We start from the raw sequence: 24,463 nt of genomic DNA, 5'->3' as shown, positions 1-24,463 counted from the left end.
TAGAATTTATGTGTACAAATTTAAAAAAAATTGAGTTACACTACACTAGCAATAAAACAATAAATATATATTTATATATGATGTTAATTAAATTTAGTTTACGATACTAAATTTAGGTATGCCTTTGACAAGAAGTACCTAAATTATGCAAAATTATAGTGAGTTAAAACTAAAACGTGGTTCGGTGTGTTGGCGTTCGTTGGAAAGTGACCAGTACACCCACCTCCACGCAGATATAATAATCAGTTTTCAAAACAATTTAATTTGGACATGTTATCCTTCAGTAACAGAGGCACATGTTGTGAAGAATAAAATAGATTAACTCATTGGATGGTCCGAATGCCCTTTCTCAAAAAAAAAAAAAATTTGATTGGAAGATCTGTATACAACACCAACAATAAAGAAGTAAGTTTCTGAAGTTAAGATTAACAAACTAAAGGTATAAATAACATTTAAAAGAATAATATTCGATATCTGTACTTATCTTCACAATAAATAGTTTGTTCCATGCTTTGGAACATCTATCCATGCCACAACAGATTTTGTAACCAAATAAGGCTAATAGGTTACTAATATGATGTAAACAAAATACTTCATCTGTTCCGTAATATAAGATGTTTTGGAAGATAATATTATAATAATATAAACTGAAAATAATTTGACCAATCATAAATAAAGTAGTTAAGTATTATTGGTTAACCATTTTTCAATAAAATTAAAGTATCTTAAAACTATCAAAATATCTTATGTTTTGAAACATCAAAAATTTCTTCAAAACATTTTCTATTATACAACGGAGGGAGTATGATATTAAAACAAGAGGATACGAAAAATTGTTGTGGCTAACAAAGAAGAAGAGTTCATCTAATTCCAAATGATGATGTAAAATAAGCTAAATAAAGAATGAAATCCAGATTTTTAAATTAATCTTATATGTAACTAAACTTAATACTTTTCAATCAAATAAAAAATAGCCATTACACTTTCAAATTGTCATGCATATGTTCAAACTTAGATTATCCTGCATATATTTAACATTAAAGTTTCGTGCGTATATTTAAACTTAAATTTATTTTATAATAACCTCAAAATTAACTATGTAGAGCTATTAATTTGATTGAAGATCTCTATATCATTGATTTCTAAATAATATTGATACATGTTCTGAATTATAAAACCACAACAAAGTCATATTTAGACTTAACAAAAAAACAAATTCAGAGCTAAACTAATATTTAAATTTTAAGTTAATAAAAATTATATTAAATATTTACTCTAACTATTTTAACTATTTTTTAAATAACATCCCACCCGTAGGGCGGGCCGACCCTAGTATAAATAATATTATATATATATTTAAAACCGAATATTAGCGGGTGTGGTCGTGTCCAGCCCAAAAACTACAAACGAGAAAAAAGTCTTATCGCTGCTTAATAAAAGTGAATCAACGATGTCCAAAACATCTAATGGATGGAGGGCCTGAAATGACTTTATGAACTTTATTTCAACTGATGGGTTTTCATTTACCGGAAGCCCATTCTTTCAACTTTAAACAAACTCTACAAAACATTTACATATTTAAAAAGCGATCTTTAGGGTTTCTCTTGTTCCCAAATTTCTTTTTCTATACCGAAGTAGCGCCGTCGGCATTTCACACACTCTCGAGAGACGAAAGATGAAGACGATCTTATCATCCGAGACCATGGACATCCCCGAAGGCGTCTCCATCAAGGTCCACGCCAAGGTGATCGAAGTGGAAGGCCACGCGGAAGCTCACTCGCGACTTCAAGCATCTCAACCTCGATTTCCAGCTCATCAAAGACGACGTCACGGGCAAGCGACAGCTCAAGATCGACTCGTGGTTCGGCTCCCGCAAGGCCAGCGCCTCGATCAGAACCGCTCTGAGCCACGTCAGCAATCTCATCGCTGGCGTCACTCAGGGTTTCCTCTACAAGATGAGGTTCGTGTATGCTCATTTCCCTATCAACGCTTCCATCTCCGGCGACAACAAGTCCATCGAGATCCGTAACTTCCTCGGCGAGAAGAAGGTCAGGAAGGTTGATATGTTGGATGGTGTTACCATTGTTCGGTCTGAGAAAGTCAAGGATGAGATTACTCTTGAGGGTAATGATATCGAGCTTGTCTCCCGTTCATGCGCTCTTATTAATCAGGTTCGTTCTTATTTGATGTTTGTTTGTTTAATTGCTGTTAGAGCGTAAGGAACATGCAATGTAATTGTGTTGAGTCTTTGTCTGTTTTTGATGATTGTTTTTGATTCTGAGCAGAAATGCCATGTGAAGAAGAAGGATATTAGGAAGTTTCTTGATGGTATCTATGTGAGCGAGAAGGGCAAGATCGCTGTTGAAGAATGAAGCTATTGAAGTGCTTTATTAGATTCATATTGTGGAAGAGTGGTTTAGTTGTAGCGTTTTTATTTACGTCTCTTATCTTATGGATTTGTAGTTTTGTTTCCGTTGGACCGTTATTGATGATGCAAACTCGCTGGTTTGGTTTTTTTTATTTTACTCTGTTCTTGCAAAAGTTTTTGACACTATTTTCACTTTTACTTGTTCTTGGAGCTGGTTTGAGTTATATGATATGTTCTATTTTATTGATCGTGAAAGAACATTTAGCTTGTATATAATATTTACATCTGGTAATTAAACGGCTGTAAGAAAATGTTGGTTTAGATTTGCTTGTGCGCTGCCTTAAATGTTAAAACCATATTCTCACTTTGGTTATCAGTGGTTTTGGAAATGATTACTTCCACTCCCTGTTATCCGTACGCTCAGGTAGAGCCTAGCGCCTAATGAATAAAGCGGGGATTAATCCACGTTTAATCGGGGATTTATTTTATGTGTTTATAAATTTTCTAATGGGATTGGATATAATATATAGCTCGTATAATCAAGTTGAACAGATCAGTGTGGTTCAGTGGCTCAACACGTGTTTTGTCTACCTAATCCCCAGTTCAAGAAGCTCAAAGTCCATTTTTAGTTTTTATTTTAAGAGTGGCATAATAGTAATTAACTTCTTTCTTTCTTTTCTTCTTCTTTAGACCAAGTCTTCAAATTCTTACGGTTCCTGTAATTTTTTCAGCAGCCACCATTAATCTTTTTCACCTAACCTTCGATTTATTGCTTTTTAATGTTATTTACACCGCAAACCTGTAGATCTAACTGAGAATTAGTGATACAGGCTGAGAATCTCACTCTAGCTTTTCTACAAGAAATCAAAACCTACGGCTTAAATGAAATGAAGATCGCCACTCAAAGATGTGAAAAGCTTTGAGATAAGATCAAGAACCAACACCTAAGTGAATCTCACACAAAGATAAAGGTTCCACACTTGTATCCTAAGAAAGCTTCTCACATAACTTAGAATTAACAAGAACAAGCATAAAAGCTCTCAAGAGAAAATCTCACTTTTTATTCAATACTCAAGTCTGATTTTACAATGAAATGAGAGGAGCTTTATATATAGCTCTTGGACAAAGGTTTCAGAATCAAAAGACAAATGAAAGGATGATTTTTAGGATAAATCATCATTAAGAAAAGAATCAATAGGGGTCAAAAGGCTGATCTCAAGGAATTGAAATCTGCTTATTAATGAGTGTTGACCACGTCTTTAATACCTTTGGACTGATCTTTTGGAGCTGATAAGGAGGCTTAAGTGTGGCCTTTGTTTGGGACAGTCAGCTGAATAAAACGAAAAATAGGCTCTGTTGCTAGTGTTCATCCGAGTCCAAACATGGAAAGTCTTGTCTACTTTATGAGCAGTGGATTTGATGCCTGCATCATATTCTCCTCCTTGAAAAAGTTTTGTCTCAAAACTTGCTCATGTGGTATAAAGATGTACCTCGAATTTTGCTGGACCTCTTCTGACGGATCAAGCGGCTCAGGCTCTTTGTTCTCATACTCAATTTGGGCCGCTTGTTGGGCCACCCGTCCAAAACCATCGCATGAGTACCTTTTAGTAGGTGAAAACGAATCTCATCTCTTAGCCCATAAACAAACTGGTCCATGACATTCTCATTGCTTACTCCTGGATTGAGAGCGAATGCGAAGATGGTTGAATTGCTTGTGATATACTCCATGACCGTCTTATCTCTTGGCAAAGTGTACGAAACTGCCTCCGGATTTCTGGATATTGATTGCGTGGGATGTATTGCTTCCTCATCATATTTTTCATCTCATCCCAAGTTGATTCTCGAGAACACCGGCGACGGTTTTCTTTTGCAGTAGATTGGCTCCACCAGTGTTGAGCTTGGTTGACGAGCTGATCGGCTGCAATTGTACACTTTCTCAAAATCTGGGCAGCCGCAAGAATGGAAGAACTCTCTCATCTTGTGCTCCCATTCCAAAGAAGTACTCATCAGGCACTACAACAAATATAGGTATTGATAGCAGATTAAGATAGCACAATTTTCCTAACTGCATATGGAGAAAGATAGCGTATTTCTAGCTATGAAAGTTATAAAAGTTATAGCATTTTACTAATGCTATGCCGAGAAAACAGTTAACATAAAAAAAATCACTAATCACCCAAGTTTTTAGGATTAGCGCCAACACTTAGTGAAAAAATGGATTTGGGCGGTATGTTTTAAGAACATAACTTTTCATAGCATTAAAAAAATAATAATAGAAAGGGATAAAATTTACCTCGTTCTCTCCATCTTCCCTTTCTTCTCCACCTCCATCGAGCTCCACCATCTCTGACTGGTTTCACCGTCTTCCCTTCCTCTCCACCATCTCCGACTCCATCAGTCACCAACCCTTCTCTCCACATCATCTCTCCACCATCTCCGCCGCGTTTTCTCCATCTTCCCTTCCTCTTCACATCCTCTCTCCTCCATCTACGACTCCATCGCTCACCAAACCTTCCTCTCCACAACCTCTTTCCACCATCTCCGCCTCGATCTCTCATCGCTCACCAACCCTCCCTCTGCACAACATCTCTTCACCGTAATCTCTCATCGCTCACCAACCCTCATTGTGAAAGTATATAGGTCTTAGATTTGATTGATTGAAGTTGTGAAAGTAGATAGGTGTTAGATTGGATTGATTCAAGTTGTGATTAGGTAGGTTCTCGGTTCATATTTGTTTCCATTAATCGATCAGTTCTTTTTTTTTTTTTGCAGGTGCGGGTTCGTGACTTCACAAGCTTGCGTCTTCTATATTCTGTCGAGGTTAGACACATCGATCACTTATTCACATTTTCTAATCGTTTGTATACTTTTGTAGACATTTGTCTTGTCGTTTGCTGTTTACACGTTGAAGCAAAATTTATATTCTCATTGTTGCTTGAACCATGTACACTTGTTTGAACTGTGGCAAGGGTCTTACTAATGTTGGACAAGTCGTGGGTTCATTTAAGTAGGTATGTACATTTGTTTAAGTGTTCAGCTTATAGATTTCACAAATTCTCGTTATAACTTTTTTTTTTCATGAACTTAAGAGTTGATTCTGCGTACGAAAGAGCTGCCCGAGCTTTTGTCAATGGTGTTACTGATAAGTTAGGAGTTAATGGGAAGATTGTATGTCCATGCGCCCGATGTCGTAATCTGTATCGCCATACAAGTGAGGAGGTTGTCTCTCATTTGGTTATAAATGGAATGGATGATGCTTACAAGGTACGGTCGGATTGGTTTCACCATGGAGATGGTAGCTCTGTTGATTTAGGGGATGTTAAAGATAGATGCTGGAATGCTGAGATTCTTAGTTTATATGAAGCTGCAAACTGTCTAGATGAGGATTAGCTAACCGGGGGTCACAGTTACGTGAGTCAGTTGAGGGTGAGGACAGGAAAGAAGATGAGTTTTTAGCAAAACTTGTATCGACGTGTATCCGACGTGTATCCGAAGTTGAGGCTGAACCCCCTTGTATCCGACGTGTTCGAGTCATAGCAAGCTATCAGCTGTAGTTTCATTGTTTAGGATTAAGTCTCAGAATGGGTGGTCAGACAAGAGCTTTGATGACTTGCTGCAAACATTGCCAAATATGTTACCTGAAGACAATGTGCTGCACACATCAACTTATGATGTCAAGAAGTTCTTGAAAACTTTTGATATGGGATATCAAAAGATTCATGCTTGTGTTAACGACTGCTGCTTATTTAGAAAGAAGCTGAAGACGGCTGAGAGTTGCCCAACATGTAAAGCGTCTAGATGGAAGACCAACATGCATACTGGTGAAATCAAGAAGGGTGTTCCACAGAAGGTTTTGAGATATTTTCCAGTGATACCTCGTCTGAAAAGGATGTTCAGATCGGAGAAACTTGCAATGGATTTACGATGGCATTTCAATAACAAGAGCATAGATGGGAAACTGCGCCATCCAGTAGACTCTGTTACTTGGCAGTCAATGAATGACAAGTATCCGTCGTTTGCAGCGGAGGAGAGGAATTTGCGACTTGGGCTTTCAACAGATGGGTTTAATCCCTTTAGTATGAAGAGCAGCCGATACAGTTGCTGGCCTGTGTTACTGGTGAATTACAACATGGCTCCTGACCTATGTATGAAGGAGGAGAACATAATGCTCAGTCTGCTGATTCCAGGACCACATCAACCGGGTAATAGTATAGATGTTTACTTAGAGCCCTTGATTGAAGATTTAAAACATTTGTGGTCAATAGGCGAGCCAGCATACGATGCAGTTAGTAAGACTACCTTTACCCTTAAGGCAATGCTACTTTGGACTATTAGTGATTTCCCGGCTTATGGGAATCTTGCTGGTTGTAAAGTGAAGGGTAAAATGGGTTGTCCTATATGCGGGAAGCACACAGATAGTTTGTGGCTGAAGAATAGTAGGAAGTTTGTATTTATGGGCCACCGGAAAAGTTTGCCTCCCTTGCATAGTTTTAGAGGAAAGAAGGCTTGGTTTGATGGGAAAACAGAACATGGGACGAAGGGAAGGCTACTCACAGGCAGGAATGTCTCATTTGTGTTGAGAAATTACAAGAATGTTTTTGGTAATAGAAAACAGGCTGGGAAAAAGAGGGCTACTCGAGTTGACATACCATCTGATAATGAGGAGGAACTAAGTGGATCTGATGAGGATGAAGATGTCGGAGATAAAGACGAAGAGGAATTGTCTAGATGGAAAAAACGTTCCATTTTTTTCTCATTGCCTTATTGGGAGGTATGTTTAAAATTATGATTTACTAAATGTTTAAGTCTGTAAGAGTTGTTCTGATATTTTTCTCTATTTGCTTTGTCATGAGAAGGAGCTTCCTGTTCGGCATAATCTAGACGTTATGCATGTGGAGAGGAATGTGGCTGCAAGCTTGATTGCGACATTGTTACATTGTGGCAATTCAAAGGATGGTCTAAAGGCTAGAAAGGATCTTGAAAGTCTTGGTATCAGGAAGGATTTGCATCCAAAAGCTCAGGGAAAAAGGACATTACTTCCACCAGCTCCCTGGTCTTTATCAAAGTCAGAGAAACACATCTTCTGTAAGCGGCTCTATGATTTTAAAGGTCCTGATGGCTACTGTGCTAATATATCTAGTTGTGTATCATTAGAGGAGTGTAAGGTGATGGGACTCAAATCTCATGATTACCACGTCCTAATGCAACAACTGCTGCCAGTAGCAATCAGGGGCTTACTACCTAAGGGTCCTAGGGTAGCCATTCTCCGCTTATGTGCTTTCTTCAACCTTCTATGCCAACGAGTAATCGATATGGAACAACTCCAGCAAATGGAATCCGAAATCGTGGAGACTCTCTGCATTTTTGAAAGATTTTGGCCACCCAGTTTCTTCGACATCATGGTTCACTTGTGTGTGCATCTAGGCAGAGAAGCTCGACTTGGTGGTCCGGTCCATTTCCGATGGATGTATCCATTTGAAAGGTATGTTCTCCACTGAAAAAAAAAATAATTAATCGTCAAAATGGACTTACTAATCAAATTCTATGTTCTTTTAAATCAGGTATATGAAAGTCTTGAAAGACTATGTCAGAAACACAGCAAGACCAGAGGGGTGTATAGCTGAGTCTTATCTTGCAGATGAGTGCATGAAGTTCTGCTCGGCTTTCTTGACTACTTCAACAAATGTACAAGAAAAAGAGGACAGAAACACTGAGTATGAGAGTCAGTCCATCCTCGAAGGTCGTCCTATATCAGCCGCCCGCTCATTCCAGTTTTCGGATGCCGAGTTAAAAATAGCTCATCTTGCTGTAATACAGAACACGGCCATGGTGGATCCATATATTGAGTAAGTTTCTCTTAGTACATATAATAGGTTTGATTGTGACTTTTATAAGATTCCAGTTTTGAGGTTTGCTTTTTCCATATGCAAGTGCTCATTTACAACATCTACAAGACTCAAATGGTAGATGTCAAAGGGATGCAACTTATTTATGGCGTATGCACACTGAAAAATTTGCAGCGTGGCTAAAGCAACAGGTCTGCTAGTACTATATATGTTTTTATTTGACTTTATACCATGTTGTGTAGTTGACATTTTTTTTATGGAATAAATTTTAGATATCTATTGATTCACCTGATGAGGAAGACACTCTGAAGTGGCTGGCTTATGGTCCTCGTAGTATAGCCAGATCTTACACAGGATACATTGTGAATGGGTTACGATTTCACACAAATGTGGTCCATAGGCTAAGTCAGAATAGTGGTGTTTACTATGAGGCAACAGCAATGTGTAGATCTAGTGCAAAGGACACATCTCAGGTGGTCGACGTTGTATCCTACTATGGGAGAGTAGTTGATATTATATTACTAGACTACAATGGCTTCTACGTCCCAATATTCAAGTGTGAGTGGGCAGTTAAAGGTAACGGTGTGAAAGTGGAGGATGGCTTTACGCTGGTTAATTTTAATCACAGCCACATATCCTTTGCAAAGGATCCATTCATTTTAGCATCTCAAGCGAGACAAATATTTTACTCAAGGGACACAGATGAATCGAGTTGGTATGTAGTTATGAAGGGTCCATGTAGAAGATACAGTGATGAGAAACCTGAAGATGGACATGCAGATGTAGGACCACTGCCTTCGGATATAGATATGTGTCTTGAAGACATATCAAATGAGGCTGAGAATGTCAGAGATGATTGTGAAGGAATATACGTTTGATTTCATTGATTCTTTTTTGGGTTTAGCATTACATTTTAGTTGGTTACTTTCCAATGCATTACATTTTTTTTGGGTTTCGCATTACATTTTATGTTTGATTTCACTGATTACCTACTTTTATTTGTGTTTGCATATAATGTTGAGTTGGTTTTGAATTTCCCTTGAGTTTGATTGTAGGAAAGCCATGGGTAAAGGAAAAAGGGGATCAAAGAAAAGGAAGATGATTGTGCAAGATGAAGTGCCTGAATTTATCGGCACCATATACACTAAGGAAACGCAGCATGAGAAGCAGATGTCAGAATCACAGCCGGAAGACACACAGCAGGAAGTGCAGCCTCAGGACACACAGCAGGAAATGCAGAGTCGGGACACACATGAGGAATCGGATCCTCGTGAAACACAACAGGAATCGCAGCGTCAAGACACACAGATAGATGGTGGAGAAGCAGAACCAGAGAAAGAATCCGAAACTGCAAAGGCTCATGACGAGGGTGGTAAGTCTACTGATGAGGGTACTGATACTGTTCAGCCCAAGACAAAAAAACGACGAGGACCAACGAAGATGAAAGATATTGCGAGAGATCCTAATGCACGGATCAAGGTGGATTTCACAGAATTTGGAGAACCCTGTGGAGAAGGATCAGTTAAGCTCTCTTCGTACTTAGGTCCCTTGGTTAGGGAACATGTTCCTGTGGTGATAGATGATTGGAGAAAAATAGGCGAGGACCGGAAAACCGTTCTATGGAAGTCTGTTCAGGTAATTTGTTTCTGTTGACACTATAGCTAATTTTTTGAAAACTGCCTTACAACTTTTATTGTTCTTGTAGTTACGTTTTGAACTGGATGGAGAGTACGAGAAAGCTGCTGTTATGAAACAGATGGGATGCATATGGAGGGCCTCTAAATCACGCTTGGTTAATCAGATTCTGAATGCTGAAAATCACACAGACCGTTTGAAGTTGAGGCCAGATAATATTCAGCTTGCAGAGTGGAGGAAGTTTGTGAAAGAGAAGACTAGTAAAGAGTTTAAGGTATGACATTTTAATTAGTTATATTATATTACATCTGTTTCTAACACTTCTATATAGGCTGTTAGGGAGTCGTACAAGGAAAGAAGGCGTAAGCAGATTCCTCACACATGTAGCCGTAAAGGAATGGTTAGATTGGCAGAAGATTTAGTAAGTATATATATTGTAACTATGGTCGAGCCTGATTTGTGTATTTGTTGCAATTTTTTTTGAAATTGTTTTTGTTCCTGAATCATAAACCTGAATCATTATGCAGAAAAAAAAGAGCTCTGTTCCTGCTGAAGTGACGAGACTGAATGTGTGGGTGAAGTCACGAACTAAAAAGGATGGCACTGCAGTGAACACAGATGCTGCTGACAAAATAGTAATTATTATGTTGTTCTCTTATTCGTTTGTCATGTTTAAAATTAGAGTTAAAAATCTCACTAAACATTTTTGAACATGTGACAGGAAAAGGCTAATGAGTTTATTCGGTCTGAGCATCATGGATCATCATCATCAAACCCAAAACAAGATACTCTTACTCAGATCTTAGGACCTGACAATCCTGGACGATTGAGGGCTATGGGTAGAGGAATGAGTGTGAGCAAACTGGCTTTTTTCGAAGTGAAGAACAAGTATGTGACTGAAATGCAACAGACACAAAATCAGTTGAAGCAGCAGGTCCAAGAATTGCAAGAGGCTCTTGGTAAAATGAATAGTCGAGTAAGTGTTTCAGAGCAACTCTCCTGTGATTCTTTTTTTCTTTAAAAATGGTAATCTTATTTTTTTCCCTAATTATAGAGGCCAGACTCGGAAGAGGGTGAGAATTCAGCACCAAGAGTAAGTACTAGTGCAAATATTATTCATGCTCAACTAGCTTGAACGGAATGTAACTGTTGTCTTGATTAATATTTGTAGAGTGTGACGACTAATAGGACACCGCATCCTAAGTGTATCCTATATGATTGGTGTGACAAGGAATGCAAAGTAGCCGAGGGTCGTTTTATGTCTTCTGATGAAATGGAGTTTGTTAACAATGTTCCATTGGGCCCTAATTCAGTTAAGGTGGTAGTTGAGACGGCTATTGAAGTAGATGCATTTCTTTGGAGACCGGCGCCAAAAATTTACACTATTGGTCACGCTGTAGGAGAAACAGTTGCGTGGCCTCAAGATTCTCTTCTTGTTCTTGAGGAGGAGATCGATCCAGATGACATATCAGATAAAGTAAGGTTTTCAGTCCTCATCTCAGTTTGGTGTCTAATTAAGTTTCTGTTTTCTAAAATCTAGTAATGTATTTCCAATGTGGAATTTATTGGTTTGACAGAGTCCTGAGACAGTAGAGAACAACAAGTGCAAACTTCTACATTGGTTAACACAGGATGAAGAAGCAGTTGCTGAAGGTCGTTGGGAGAGTCGTGATCCCAAAGCCTTGGTGGATGGCCTTCCTCTTGGACCAAATGCTGTGAAAGTATATGTAGATGCGGTGATGTTACCTCAGACTTTTCTTTGGAGGCCAACAGAAAAACACTCAAACCTTGGTCATTGTTTGAAGTCGTATGTAGCCTGGCCTGTCAGCAGAGTTTTATTCGACAATTTAAACACTGAGTCACCATCTACAGCATCTCCTCTTAGGCACTCAGAACTACACACTCCACCGGCTCCTGCTAAGATTTCAAAACCAGTGGCACAAACTCCTTCAAGCTCTCGGAAGGTAAGTAGTAGTCTCATTTCTGTTGATATATCTAATAAAGTTGGTAATGCTTTCCTATGTCTTATACTAGTGGACATCATTCTCATACACAGATTGTGAAAGAAGGTCAGAAGTGCAAACTCCTCGACATTACCGGTCAGAAAGTTGTTGTTGCAGAAGGACGCTGGTCCTCGAACAACCCAGAACAGTTAGTGCATTCTGTTCCTTTGGGAAAAAATGCTGTTCGTGTGTGGGTTGATGTAGTCAAGGTGGATGATGCCATGGTTTGGAGGCCTACATCTGCAATCGAGTGTTGGAGGATGCTATTGGTACCACTATAGCATGGCCTGAAGACAAAGTTGTCATCGTGTGAGGATGAATAAGAACGTATGGTCTTGTACTTTCACTGCTTTAAAACTTATGAACTTATGGTAGTTAGTGCAATGACACTTGTGTTCTTACTTTTTAACTTAATTATGACATGGTATTTCTATTATGGAGAATTTAAATTTCAGACTTTGTTTATTTATTTTTGAGCATTTTGTGTATTTATAGTGAACCATTTGTTGTATATGTAGATGCTATTTTATTGGGCGAAATAGCATATAAAATAAGTCATGAGACACTCACTTGATATCACAAAAAGCTATAAATCATATATACGTAACTCAATACCACTGCTGCAACACATCATCAAGTAGCACCAATGTAAAGCTACTACAACGTAATTGATGGCTACAAAATATAGCTATTTTTTCAAAATATATAGCAACATAAGAAAGTTATTACAAAATTTACAACAACACGAAATTATCGCTATTAATAGTTTTAATACAGCACAAAAATACAGATGTTATATAGTTTCCTATAGCACAAATAGTGTGAAATAAATAATCGTAACACAGCAAGAGCTAAACGCTATTATAGGCTTGTCTACGATAGCGTCCTCCTAAAACGCTATCGTATATATGGACTCTATTATAGCGGTCGTTTTCATAGCATTTATAAAACCGCTATGGATACCATATAATAGCGCTATCTGTATGCTATAAAAAGCCATATTTGTTGTAGTGAGGGTCTGATCTCCCTGCAAAATAATAATCTTCTTAAATCAAAAAGACTCCAAGGATGGTTTGCCATGTTGCCGTTGCTGGACTGGTTTTCCATATCTCTTTATATTTTTTTTTGACAAAAACTTAGAAAAAAAAATCAAAACAGAAAAGAAAGAAAGAGGAAATTGATTTTTTTTTTCTGGGTTTTCTTTGGAGAATAGAGAAAAAAAAAACAAAACAAAACAAAAACAAAAGGATAGATGATAGGAACTTTTGGCTCTGATACCAAATGATACAGGCTGAGAATCTCACTCTAGCTTTTCTCACAAGAAATCAAAACCTACGGCTTAAATGAAATGAAGATCGCCACTCAAAGATGTGAAAGGCTTTGAGATAAGATCAAGAACCAGCACCTAAGTGAATCTCACACAAAGATAAAGGTTCCACACTTGTATCCTAAGAAAGCTTCTCACATAACTTAGAATTAACAAGAACAAGCATAAAAGCTCTCAAGAGAAAATCTCACTTTTTATTCAATACTCAAGTCTGATTTTACAATGAAATGAGAGGAGCTTTATATATAGCTCTTGGACAAAGGTTTCAGAATCAAAAGACATAAATGAAAGGATGATTTTTAGGATAAATCATCATTAAGAAAAGAATCAAATAGGCTGGTCAAAAGGCTGATCTCAAGGAATTGAAATCTGCTTATTAATGAGTGTTGACCACGTCTTTAATACCTTTGGACTGATCTTTTGGAGCTGATAAGGAGGCTTAAGTGGTGGCCTTTGTTTGGGGACAGTCAGCTGAATAAAACGAACAATAGGCTTGATGTCGTCTAGGTTCATCCGAGTCCAAACATGGAAAGTCTTGTCTACTTTATGAGCAGTGGATTTGATGCCCGCATCATAAAATGTTACAGGCTGGGAAGCTGGTCGATGGACTGGATGGGCGATGGGTCGATCTTATCGGTTCAGATTGAGATCAGATGGGAAAATGATGAAGATGGCCGACTTGCTGTCCTTTTCTGTTCAATCTATCCTGAAATAAAAGGGAAAACAATGAGCTTATGAATAACTAAAATAAGAACAGAAACTAAAAGATAAAGATAGGATGGAATGGTTTGATGGATTGAAGATAGATGATGGATGATGGAGATGGATAGATGATGATTGACTCTCTCAATCCTTGGGTTTGATTGACTCTCTCAATCTGGATTAACACTGGCTGATGAATCTCACAACAACCTATGCTAAATGAATCAATAGGACAACAAAGAATCACACTTTGAATCCTAAAGACAATCGATTTTATTCAAAGACAAACTTTGATAAAAACAAAACAAACTTTTATAAATTCTTAAGATCGAGGGTGACTACAAATGAAGGACTAAGAGAGCTTATATAATGCTCAGAAAGAACTAAACAAAACGTTCATCAAGTAAAGAGAAAGGAAACAAATCTTCAAAGATAAGAAATATCGGAAACTAGCCGTTGGAGTGATTGTGGGGATTTGCAAAGGGGGAGCTTGAATAATCTTGAACCTGGACGGTTTCAAGGGATAACTGAGCTTCCTGGGAATCTTCTTTACTGCTTGGAAGGAGCTGATCACGTCCATAAATGAATGGTAAAAGAGCTGTTGGAGTTTAAATCCTTGAAACCCCAAATAAGGCAAGTGTGGCCATAAATAGATCCTCCTGATCCAATGCTTGCTGGTGTATGGTGAAATGGTGGAATGATCTTCTGGATGGTTGGATATGTACTCTGGATGTCTCTGATCAAGTGGGAACTCTCCTGGTCGCCATAACTTGGTTTGACTAAGATTGAACCGGTGAGACTCCAAATCAGGCAAGTGCATAACTGGTTTGTCCGGTTTTGGAAAATTGATTGCATCTTGGTTTTTACTGAACCAATTCTCTTGATTTCGGGCTTCCTGGAAAGATAAGAAACTCTTCTTCAAGCCCATGATTGATTCAGGAGAAGGCCGCTTCATGGCTGGGCTGAAATCCACTTCTAAGGGCTGATACTTGCAACTGGATGGGCTGGAGAAACTACAGATTGTAAAATCCATAACTTCTTGATCCGTGAAGCTTTTCTTGAAATTCCAAGTCTCAGAGATTCCTTGAGGAGTTAGCCTTCTTGTAAAATTGGTTTCATGAGAAAACTCCTTCTGATGGTCGAGATAGCCTTCTTTTACTGAACCTCTATCGCTGGTGGCTCCAAGGTGGTCGGTTTGGGTAGCTTGGATGAACTCTGGTTCGACCACTGATTTGATGGCCGCATCATACCCTCTCCCTTGAAAAGGTTTCGACCTCGAAACTGGATAACCTGTTGCACCAAGATAGAGCAAGTCAGGTTTCATCCTCTTTTGAGATTCTAGGACCTTACCTTGGTATTTTATCGGTTTGATCTTTGATGGCACATCTGGTGGCTCTCCTTTGAGTAGGAATGACAAGACTACTCCTCTGCTGCGATCTGTCTTTCTGGTGGATGGTGCAGGACCTGGAGGGTCGTCTGGATTCAAGAAGTTGCTGGTGGTAACTTCTTGTTTTACTTTGGCATTTAAACACCTTGTAATCTCCTTGTGTGGATCATCCATGTGATCAGTAACTTCTGTTCCTGAAATAAATTCAAAACTTTTGCCAGGAAACAAGTGCATTATATCTGGGTTTATAAAATTATAAATAGGAAAATTTAAATTCAGATTTACCCAAATAGTTTCAGATAGTTGAAGAATGATTTGATCTTTGGCAGCATGTGTGCTTTGGATGGCTCTTGCAACTTCTTCAACGTTTTGTGGACAACTCAGGTGGTGTCCATGGCTTTCTTTCAACCTCTCAGAACTGTTAGGTTGTCCATCTTCTTGATTTATACCTGGATCAAAACTCTTTGGCAAAGACAAGTGCATAAATCCAGAATTTGAAAACTCTAATGGAACAAGACTATCACTTTTTGTTGGTTCTGTTTTCAAGTCAAGTGATGTATTTCCTAATAGCTTTCTAGATGGACAATTTACAGCAAAATGGCCCCTCTTATGACATCTATAACATGTCTGAGTTTTAATATTTTTAGAATTAGAGGACTTACTTTGATTTGATGATGCTGGTGGCTTTTGCAAATCTTTTGCCATAGCTTCATCTTTAGCTTGGGGCTCTCTTCTCTCAAGAACTACTTCAGCCTTCTTTTTCCCTGGTTGTAAAGTTCCTTTTGAGGATGGAAATGTTTCTGGTACCTTTATCAACTGGAGTGAACTTAGCTGTGAGCCCTCTTGCTTTTTGAAAGTTTTCTTCTTTACAGCTGGTTCTATCTTTTGGGGGCTGTGATGCTGATTAGCTTGCTTGCTATCAGGTTTAGAGCTTATGGTTGAAGTGTGAAGCCAGCCTGCGTGTGTAAGGATCATGGGCAACTCATGTTCTGGACCTTTCTTCACAAATTCCTCAAGCATCTCGAATTTGAAACTCTCCCAAGTATGAGCTGGGTCACCACAATACCAACTATCGTACTCCTCTTCTTCCCACCATGCAAGAGCAGGACCAGTGAGTGTCTTAGTAGCATAAGACAGCTTCTCCTCTTCTGGGACGTGGTGACTCTGGAACAAGGTCTCCATTTGGTCCTCCCACTCTAGGTATGCTTCATTTCTTTGGCCATAACCAGTGAAGTATATGGAATGAAGTTCATGTTCAATAACATTTCTTCCAGCCTCACTTACGGCTTCCTCCTCTTCAGCAAAGCCATGTTGGTAGACTAGGTCTTCTCCTTGGCTCTCAGTGTCGTGGCTAGACTGTATTGCTTCATCCTTACTGATCTGACAATCAGTTTCCTCATACCATGAACCAAAATCTCGGTAAGACTTCATAGACAATGCTTGTCTTTCCTCATGACCAGAGAATAGCTCTTCAGACCATGAACCTTCTTCTATGTCTTGATCAGTATCAGGACTCTGGTTTAACTCCTCACGCCTTGAGTTGTCACCATAGGTATCTTCTGGTCCCTCTTTTTGGTTCAAAGTCTCCTCATCATCTTCATCAGATTCTCTTAGACTGATATGAGAAGTGGTGTCTTCACACCATGGCTTATCCATTTGGCCAATATCAGAAGTGGTATTAATCTCCCAAGAGTCTTCCTTGGTATCAAGTTCAGAGTGAGTTTCTTCATCAGCTTCATGATCCCAATCTTCTGATTTTTCTAGACTGTTTTCAGCTTCAGCCTCTTCTTGCCATAAATCACTCTCATAACCTTCTTCTGTGTCAGATTCTTTTCTTGACCAGTCAGTGGAGTGGGGATCATCTTGGTAAGGATCTGGTGGTTCTGGTTCAGGATCTTCTCCATAGGGTTCTTCATCAGAATCTGTGTTGGAACAATCAGACCATTGATTATCTCCATAACTACTTTCTTCATCAAACATGGATTGCTCTTCTGCCCATGAGTCATCTTCCCCATCCATGGTACCTGATCAGAATAAAAACAAAGTAGTTAAGTGCTTTTAAAGGCTGTGGTCGAATTTTCTTGGTATAGAATGCAAATAACCGAAAAAGATAGAAATAATCCTATAAAATGAATGCAAACAAACCTAAATGATTTTTTTTTAATGCAAAATGATGTGAAAGAAATAAATCAGAGTGATATGTAAATATGCAAAAAAAAATATGAACAATAATGCTAAGAAGAAAATGCAATGACAATCCTTTTTTTTTTTAAAGTGCAATAAACAGAAAAATGAAACAAGGAAAGAAATTAAATACAAAAAAAATAAATATGGCAATTGGAGCTGGGGAAAATGAATGCAAACAACTAGCCTAATTTTTCAACCCAATTTCGTGGATCAAACAACTCAACTTCTTCTTCTTTAGTTTTCTTTTTATCAAGAACATAAAAATGCAGAAAAAATGCAAACTTGAAGTAAATAACAATTTTTATGGATTTTGATTTTATAAAATGAGAACAAAAAAAGAATGAAACAAGAACAGGAATAGAGATGGATTGATATCACCTGATATAGGAGCTTTGAGCTCTGATACCAAATGTTACAGGCTGGGAAGCTGGTCGATGGACTGGATGGGCGATGGGTCGATCTTATCGGTTCAGATTGAGATCAGATGGGAAAATGATGAAGATGGCCGACTTGCTGTCCTTTTCTGTTCAATCTATCCTGAAATAAAAGGGAAAACAATGAGCTTATGAATAACTAAAATAAGAACAGAAACTAAAAGATAAAGATAGGATGGAATGGTTTGATGGATTGAAGATAGATGATGGATGATGGAGATGGATAGATGATGATTGACTCTCTCAATCCTTGGGTTTGATTGACTCTCTCAATCTGGATTAACACTGGCTGATGAATCTCACAACAACCTATGCTAAACGAATCAATAGGACAACAAAGAATCACACTTTGAATCCTAAAGACAATCGATTTTATTCAAAGACAAACTTTGATAAAAACAAAACAAACTTTTATAAATTCTTAAGATCGAGGGTGACTACAAATGAAGGACTAAGAGAGCTTATATAATGCTCAGAAAGAACTAAACAAAACGTTCATCAAGTAAAGAGAAAGGAAACAAATCTTCAAAGATAAGAAATATCGGAAACTAGCCGTTGGAGTGATTGTGGGGATTTGCAAAGGGGGAGCTTGAATAATCTTGAACCTGGACGGTTTCAAGGGATAACTGAGCTTCCTGGGAATCTTCTTTACTGCTTGGAAGGAGCTGATCACGTCCATAAATGAATGGTAAAAGAGCTGTTGGAGTTTAAATCCTTGAAACCCCAAATAAGGCAAGTGTGGCCATAAATAGATCCTCCTGATCCAATGCTTGCTGGTGTATGGTGAAATGGTGGAATGATCTTCTGGATGGTTGGATATGTACTCTGGATGTCTCTGATCAAGTGGGAACTCTCCTGGTCGCCATAACTTGGTTTGACTAAGATTGAACCGGTGAGACTCCAAATCAGGCAAGTGCATAACTGGTTTGTCCGGTTTTGGAAAATTGATTGCATCTTGGTTTTTACTGAACCAATTCTCTTGATTTCGGGCTTCCTGGAAAGATAAGAAACTCTTCTTCAAGCCCATGATTGATTCAGGAGAAGGCCGCTTCATGGCTGGGCTGAAATCCACTTCTAAGGGCTGATACTTGCAACTGGATGGGCTGGAGAAACTACAGATTGTAAAATCCATAACTTCTTGATCCGTGAAGCTTTTCTTGAAATTCCAAGTCTCAGAGATTCCTTGAGGAGTTAGCCTTCTTGTAAAATTGGTTTCATGAGAAAACTCCTTCTGATGGTCGAGATAGCCTTCTTTTACTGAACCTTTATCGCTGGTGGCTCCAAGGTGGTCGGTTTGGGTAGCTTGGATGAACTCTGGTTCGACCACTGATTTGATGGCCGCATCAATTAGCGATTTTGAACTCCAAAGTTAACAAAAAACTAAGTTTCTTAAATTGCTCCGTGGAGTTAGCCGATTTGGGAAAAACGCCACGGTTGGTGAACGTAGAACGTTTAACCGCCGCAAACTCGGCCGCTTCACCCGCGTTTTAGAACAAGGCTTCCACTAGGACCCGACTTATATTATTGGATTAGTTCAGTTCTCTTGCAACTCTGTGGCTTAAGAAAAGATTCGTTCTCGCCGATTATGGTAGAATGAATTTGTATTGTAGTGGTGAAAGAGTATAGTGATGGCTACTTAGATTGCGTAAGTACCCCCTCAGGTCTTCATGGACAAATCCTGGATCGTGTTGAAATACAAAATCTTGTCTTCAAGAAATGGTTAAAAGAGAATTTGATATTGAGCAACAAAAAATGCTTTCCTATACAGGCAAAATTACTACCGATAATATCTTCTTTATATATAAAATAGAGTTATTTCTCTCCTCCTTGCGCCACATATGATGCCAGCTAGGAAATTCGTGCGCCCAGCAGCTGACACGTGTTGCGTCGATCAAAACTCACTGTATCACTAAAGTTTTAACGTGATGGGCTTTTTATTTTATCCGATTACTAACAATTTTTGGGCTCAGAGATTTTTTCGACCCGATCTAAAGACGAAGACTTGAGGAGTTGTATGTCGTCCCTCTTTTTCGACGCCGGCTGGTGATGCCTGAGTTTCTGCATACTAACTGAAACGGTCAGATTTATGTCTTTCGTTATTAGTCCCGTTAATTTAGTAGCCCACGAAGAGGTCTTTATTGCGTTATTAAATCTGTAAGGCGGTGTGTGTTCGGTATAAATATATGCGAGTATCTCTCACCTTGAACTCAGCTTCTCTTCACATCTCTTACAGTATATATCTGCAACTGTTGGATCGATGGCTTCCGTGTTTAATCCCATTAATTCAGACTCCCACGAGCGTTTCCTAACTCCAGTAACAAAATGGTTAACTTTGCTGTCTTCTTCGCCGATTTGAAGATTGATCATGGTTATGTTCTTCGGATAGATTTAGGGTTTTGTTATGTATGGTCTAGGTACGACTGCAGATGATCTTATCCTCTATTCGCAAAGTATGGAAAAGCCGTGGATGTCTTTGTTCTAGATATCGAAGGTTAGTGAGAAACTATGGTCTCATGTCTTTGTATTTGAATCAGTAATTGTCTTTCTGGTTTGATTTATGTTTTTGTCTTTTTAGGAATAGTGATTCACGTAAGTTTTGCATTTGTAAAAAGATAAAGCTCACAAAGAAGTGGAAAGGCTTGATGGTAAGGTATTATATCAGTTCATACACTTGGTGATTGGATTTGACATGAAAGCTTCGGTCATTATTTCAGGAAGAGTTGTTTTAAGCTTTTAGTTTCAAGTTCCGATTTATGATTTTTACACAAAAACCCAATTTTGTTTTAAGAACTTTTGTTACCGACTCATGTTTCTACTTTAATATTCGTTGATCCAGAATGCGATTTAGTGTTATTTTTAATCCTTAATTTTACTTTCAGTTGCTGCTACACCTTCTCATGTTTAGTGTTTTCAATGGAAAATTGTAGATTTTAGGAACTGATCATCTGATTATTGATCGAGTTTTGGGTTCTTGGTGTAGCAGAAACGATGCATCAAGTCGCCCCAGAGATTAATGGGATTGATAAGAAGACACTTTATGAAGCAAAAGTGTGGGGAAGTCAAGGTTGAACTTCAAGGAGTTGCAAGAGTTCAAGCCTGTCGGTGATGATGCCCCTATCACTACTTCTCTTATCTTGGCTGCAAATAAGCTATGATTACAAAAATTATATATATGTATGTAAGACGTTAATTAATTGATTTTTTAAGGACAGATGAGCATGAATGAGACGGATGAAACTTCTGCGCGATGATCCAGTACACAACTTTTCTGATCATGCTGTCGAGTGCATCCAAAACAGATCTAAATCTCTGTTACTTTATGAACTTCAATAGGTTGTGCATGCTAACGTCGAGGTATGACTACATGAACAAATTAAAGATTTTGAATTGCTAGAATGTATGGCCTATTTGGCGGTCCTGTACTGTACCTAACATACTTTTGCAGTCTTTTCCCACTTCAGGTTTGAGAAAACTTTCTGAATAGTTTCATATTTTGTTTCCACAGACTGTAAAAGTCTGAGGTTTATCGAGCTTCGGTAGATGACATCAGGACTATCGAGTATACACGCTATGGAGATGTGTGCGGATTTTTTGTGCTGTGAAACATGACTATATAGTGGAGTTATACGGGCATGAGATATCTTTCAAGTGGAAAACCTCAGAGAATGAAATGTACATCGAGACATATTTCAATCCTCTATCCTGATGGAGTTCATAGAAGGAGAATCTACAAAGGTATTTCCTTTCTTTCAAATTTGAAGTCTATATATATAAAGCCTCTGCAATTTTATCCTAAACTTCTTCATTGATGGTGGAATAGGCGAAGCCAATAATGAAGATATGAATAGATGAGATCAACAAGGGTAACATGAGTTTGATTTGATCAAGTAAAATCAACTCTGATAAGGTGTTCATTCAGGTTATTGTAAAGTAAAATCTCAGGATAGCAGTGGGTCTACTGGCTTTGAGGTTTGTTGAGTCAAAGGGGTTTCTGATTTGAGGCAGTGGTGGTTCAGGTTCATTAAGAGTTCCAGGCAGCATCGGCATCATGGTATTTTGCAGAGAGATTGGATTCAAGGTTTGTATCAAAGGTCATCTGATACAGAACACGTTTTGAATTGGAGTCACAAAGGGCTGATTAAGTCTGACATTGCTTCAAGGTTGAGGCTGGAGTGTCGATGGTAATAATCAAGCGCATGGTGGTGACTGAAGTATTAGGACTGCATGGTTTTGAAGACATGGTTGTTATTGGTAGAGCTTCTGGTTTGAGGTTCCAAGGGAAAGCAACGAAGGAGTCTTCAGGTTGTATCAAGTTGGATACATGTGATGCTGGGAGGAAACCTGTTTAAGAAGTATTGAAGTTGAGCAAGTGTAGCGCAACTGGTGGATGAAGCTGAATGAGCTTTATTCGGTATATGTGAGGCTGAGAAGGTCGGTTCTCAGAAGGCTGCAAGAGATGCAGAAGGTGAGCAAGTTTTATGCTCTGGCTTCAAGAAGTTTTGACACGACTCTGAGGATTTTCAGGGTGGTCAAGCACTAGGGTGTTTGGCACTGTCTGGCATTTCACGAGTTGGCAACATGGTAGCTGCAGATAGAGCTGATTAATCATCAAGGTGGAGATTGTTACGTTGGTGATGAAGAATCAGCTATATTGGAAGCTTGAACCACGTCGAGATTGACAATTGAGTTATATGGCGTTTTGTTTAACGGCCGGTTTATTACTCAATGGTTTACGGTTACTGACAACCGGTTATCAGTTGTAACTACTCTTGCCTAATGTAAAAGCAAGACTCGTGTGTTGTACACTAAGAAGGTTAGTGTCTTGCCTTGCCAGGCCCCAGGGACGTAGCCCCGCCGGTGAACTCTGGGTCATCAAATAAACTATGGATTGAGGTTTGGTCAAGACGACCGGACTTGTTCAAGTTGGGTTAACTTGCACAAGTCACGCGTGTATGACTATGGGCCTAATCGACAAAGCCCATTAGGTCAAGTTCTGATTATATCAGATGGAGGGGGTCACGACATATGACCTAACACAAGATAGACACAAAGAAACACAGAGGAGAGGCGTAGAAGAGTGGGAGCTCGAGAGAGCTCGAGACCAGGGCTTTGGTCTGTAGAGATAGAGCTAGAGAGAAGAAAGGTTCTCTGTATACTAGCTAGGCTCTTCTCCATATACTTGTATCTCTAGGTGATTTGTAACAGAGATCAAGAGAGGTTAACATGAATTGTAACCTCTGGATATTGTACTCTTGTGTTTGATATAATGGAAGGTTGAGAGACCGATTTCTCTCTCCGGTGAGTATAGCTCCTTCTTCACATCGAGGAAGGAAGGTGAACACCGGGTTAACAAAAGTGTCTTGTGTTCCTTCTTATCTTGCTTGATTCGTGTTCCGCGTACTTGATTAGGTGACTGGTTTTGCGATACAAACTACTGTGTTTCTAGTGAACAGACAAATCCTGAACAGGTGGAATAAGAGCTTGTGGATTCCGCAAACAAGTTTCTTGGACAGTTCCCCAACAAGTGGTATCAGAGCGCCTGGTTGTTTGGCGATCAAGGGTTTGTCTAGGTCGAAGCTGGATTGATTCTGAAGAAGTTGAATCAGGGGATTGGTAGTCCCGATCGCGTCACGGGTTTCAAGTGTAACGAATCTGAGATGATGCTCAAGGATAGGCAGCATCAAAGAAAGAAGAAGATGACGTTCGTGTGTGGTACGCGATGGAAACGTCGGAAACGGAAGAAGGTCCAATCGGATCTAATGGTTTCTGGTCTGTGAAATCAGACGCTATTAACGGATGCTGCAGGATTTGTGAGAACGGGAAGATCCAAAGACTGAAGTAAGAACAGCTGCACAGATGAGCGTGTTCAAGAGAAGCGGCACAGTTGAACGTGTCCGTGGTCTGCATGGTTAGAGATTGATTTGATGGTTGTTTGAGATGGAGGATATCTCAATGTTGGAGACTGGTCCATATTAAGTCAGAAAAAGGCTTATGGAGATGGAGTCAAAGTCTGGTCATCAATCAGGTTTAAATCTTCAGAATAAATGGTCTCATTCCAATGGAGTCACAAAGAAAGGTTGTGGCTGGTATTCATGTTGTGCAACGGGTAAGGAACTGAAGCTTTCAGGATCACAAGGGATGTATGTTGTCTTTGCAAAAGATGATCAAGGTTCTGGTCTGGGTCAGATTGTGCGATGGTCAGTTTGATTGTGGAAGAGATATGCATGGTGGTTTCAGAAAGGTGTAAAGAATGGCAGTTGGTGACACTTAGTTATCTCAGGTCTAGGAGACGCCTTAGAAGTTGAAGATGGTATGTGTGTTCAGAGGCTATTCGGATTTTGATCAGTAGTTCCTGGGTTCAAGTGTGAACATGAAGTTGCAGAGAAGTGTTCAACGTAATGACGCGTTGATCAGGTTTTGGAACGAGACAGAGTGTTGGTACTTTGAGGCTTCAAAGTCGGTTCAGTGAAGAAGATTTGAGGTTCAGGGTTGCAGGTTCAGTCACAAAGGTGTTGAGGATCAGGTTCTGGTAGTTAAAAGGAAGCTCAGTGGGGATGATCTGGATTCAAAGATC

General features: G+C 39.0%; 1 protein-coding gene and 1 pseudogene across 1 annotated transcript; both read left to right on the top strand.

The window, feature by feature from the left end:
* Positions 1-1,626: 1,626 nt before the first annotated feature.
* LOC130503505 (60S ribosomal protein L9-2-like) lies at positions 1,627-2,615 on the top strand (annotated as a pseudogene).
* Positions 2,616-5,999: 3,384 nt separating this feature from the next.
* LOC108834554 (uncharacterized) lies at positions 6,000-9,092 on the top strand. The gene is made up of 5 exons (XM_056998123.1): positions 6,000-7,139; positions 7,225-7,850; positions 7,930-8,214; positions 8,300-8,405; positions 8,487-9,092. The coding sequence occupies exons 1-5, from the start codon at positions 6,000-6,002 to the stop codon at positions 9,090-9,092; spliced, it is 2,763 nt and encodes a 920-aa protein (XP_056854103.1).
* Positions 9,093-24,463: the final 15,371 nt, after the last annotated feature.

The sequence above is a fragment of the Raphanus sativus genome, unplaced genomic scaffold, assembly GCF_000801105.2.
Source record: "Raphanus sativus cultivar WK10039 unplaced genomic scaffold, ASM80110v3 Scaffold0986, whole genome shotgun sequence".
In the NCBI taxonomy this organism is placed as follows: Eukaryota; Viridiplantae; Streptophyta; class Magnoliopsida; order Brassicales; family Brassicaceae; genus Raphanus; species Raphanus sativus.
The sequence above is the reverse complement of the archived record's forward strand: the minus strand, read 5'-3'. Positions and strand labels throughout refer to the sequence as shown.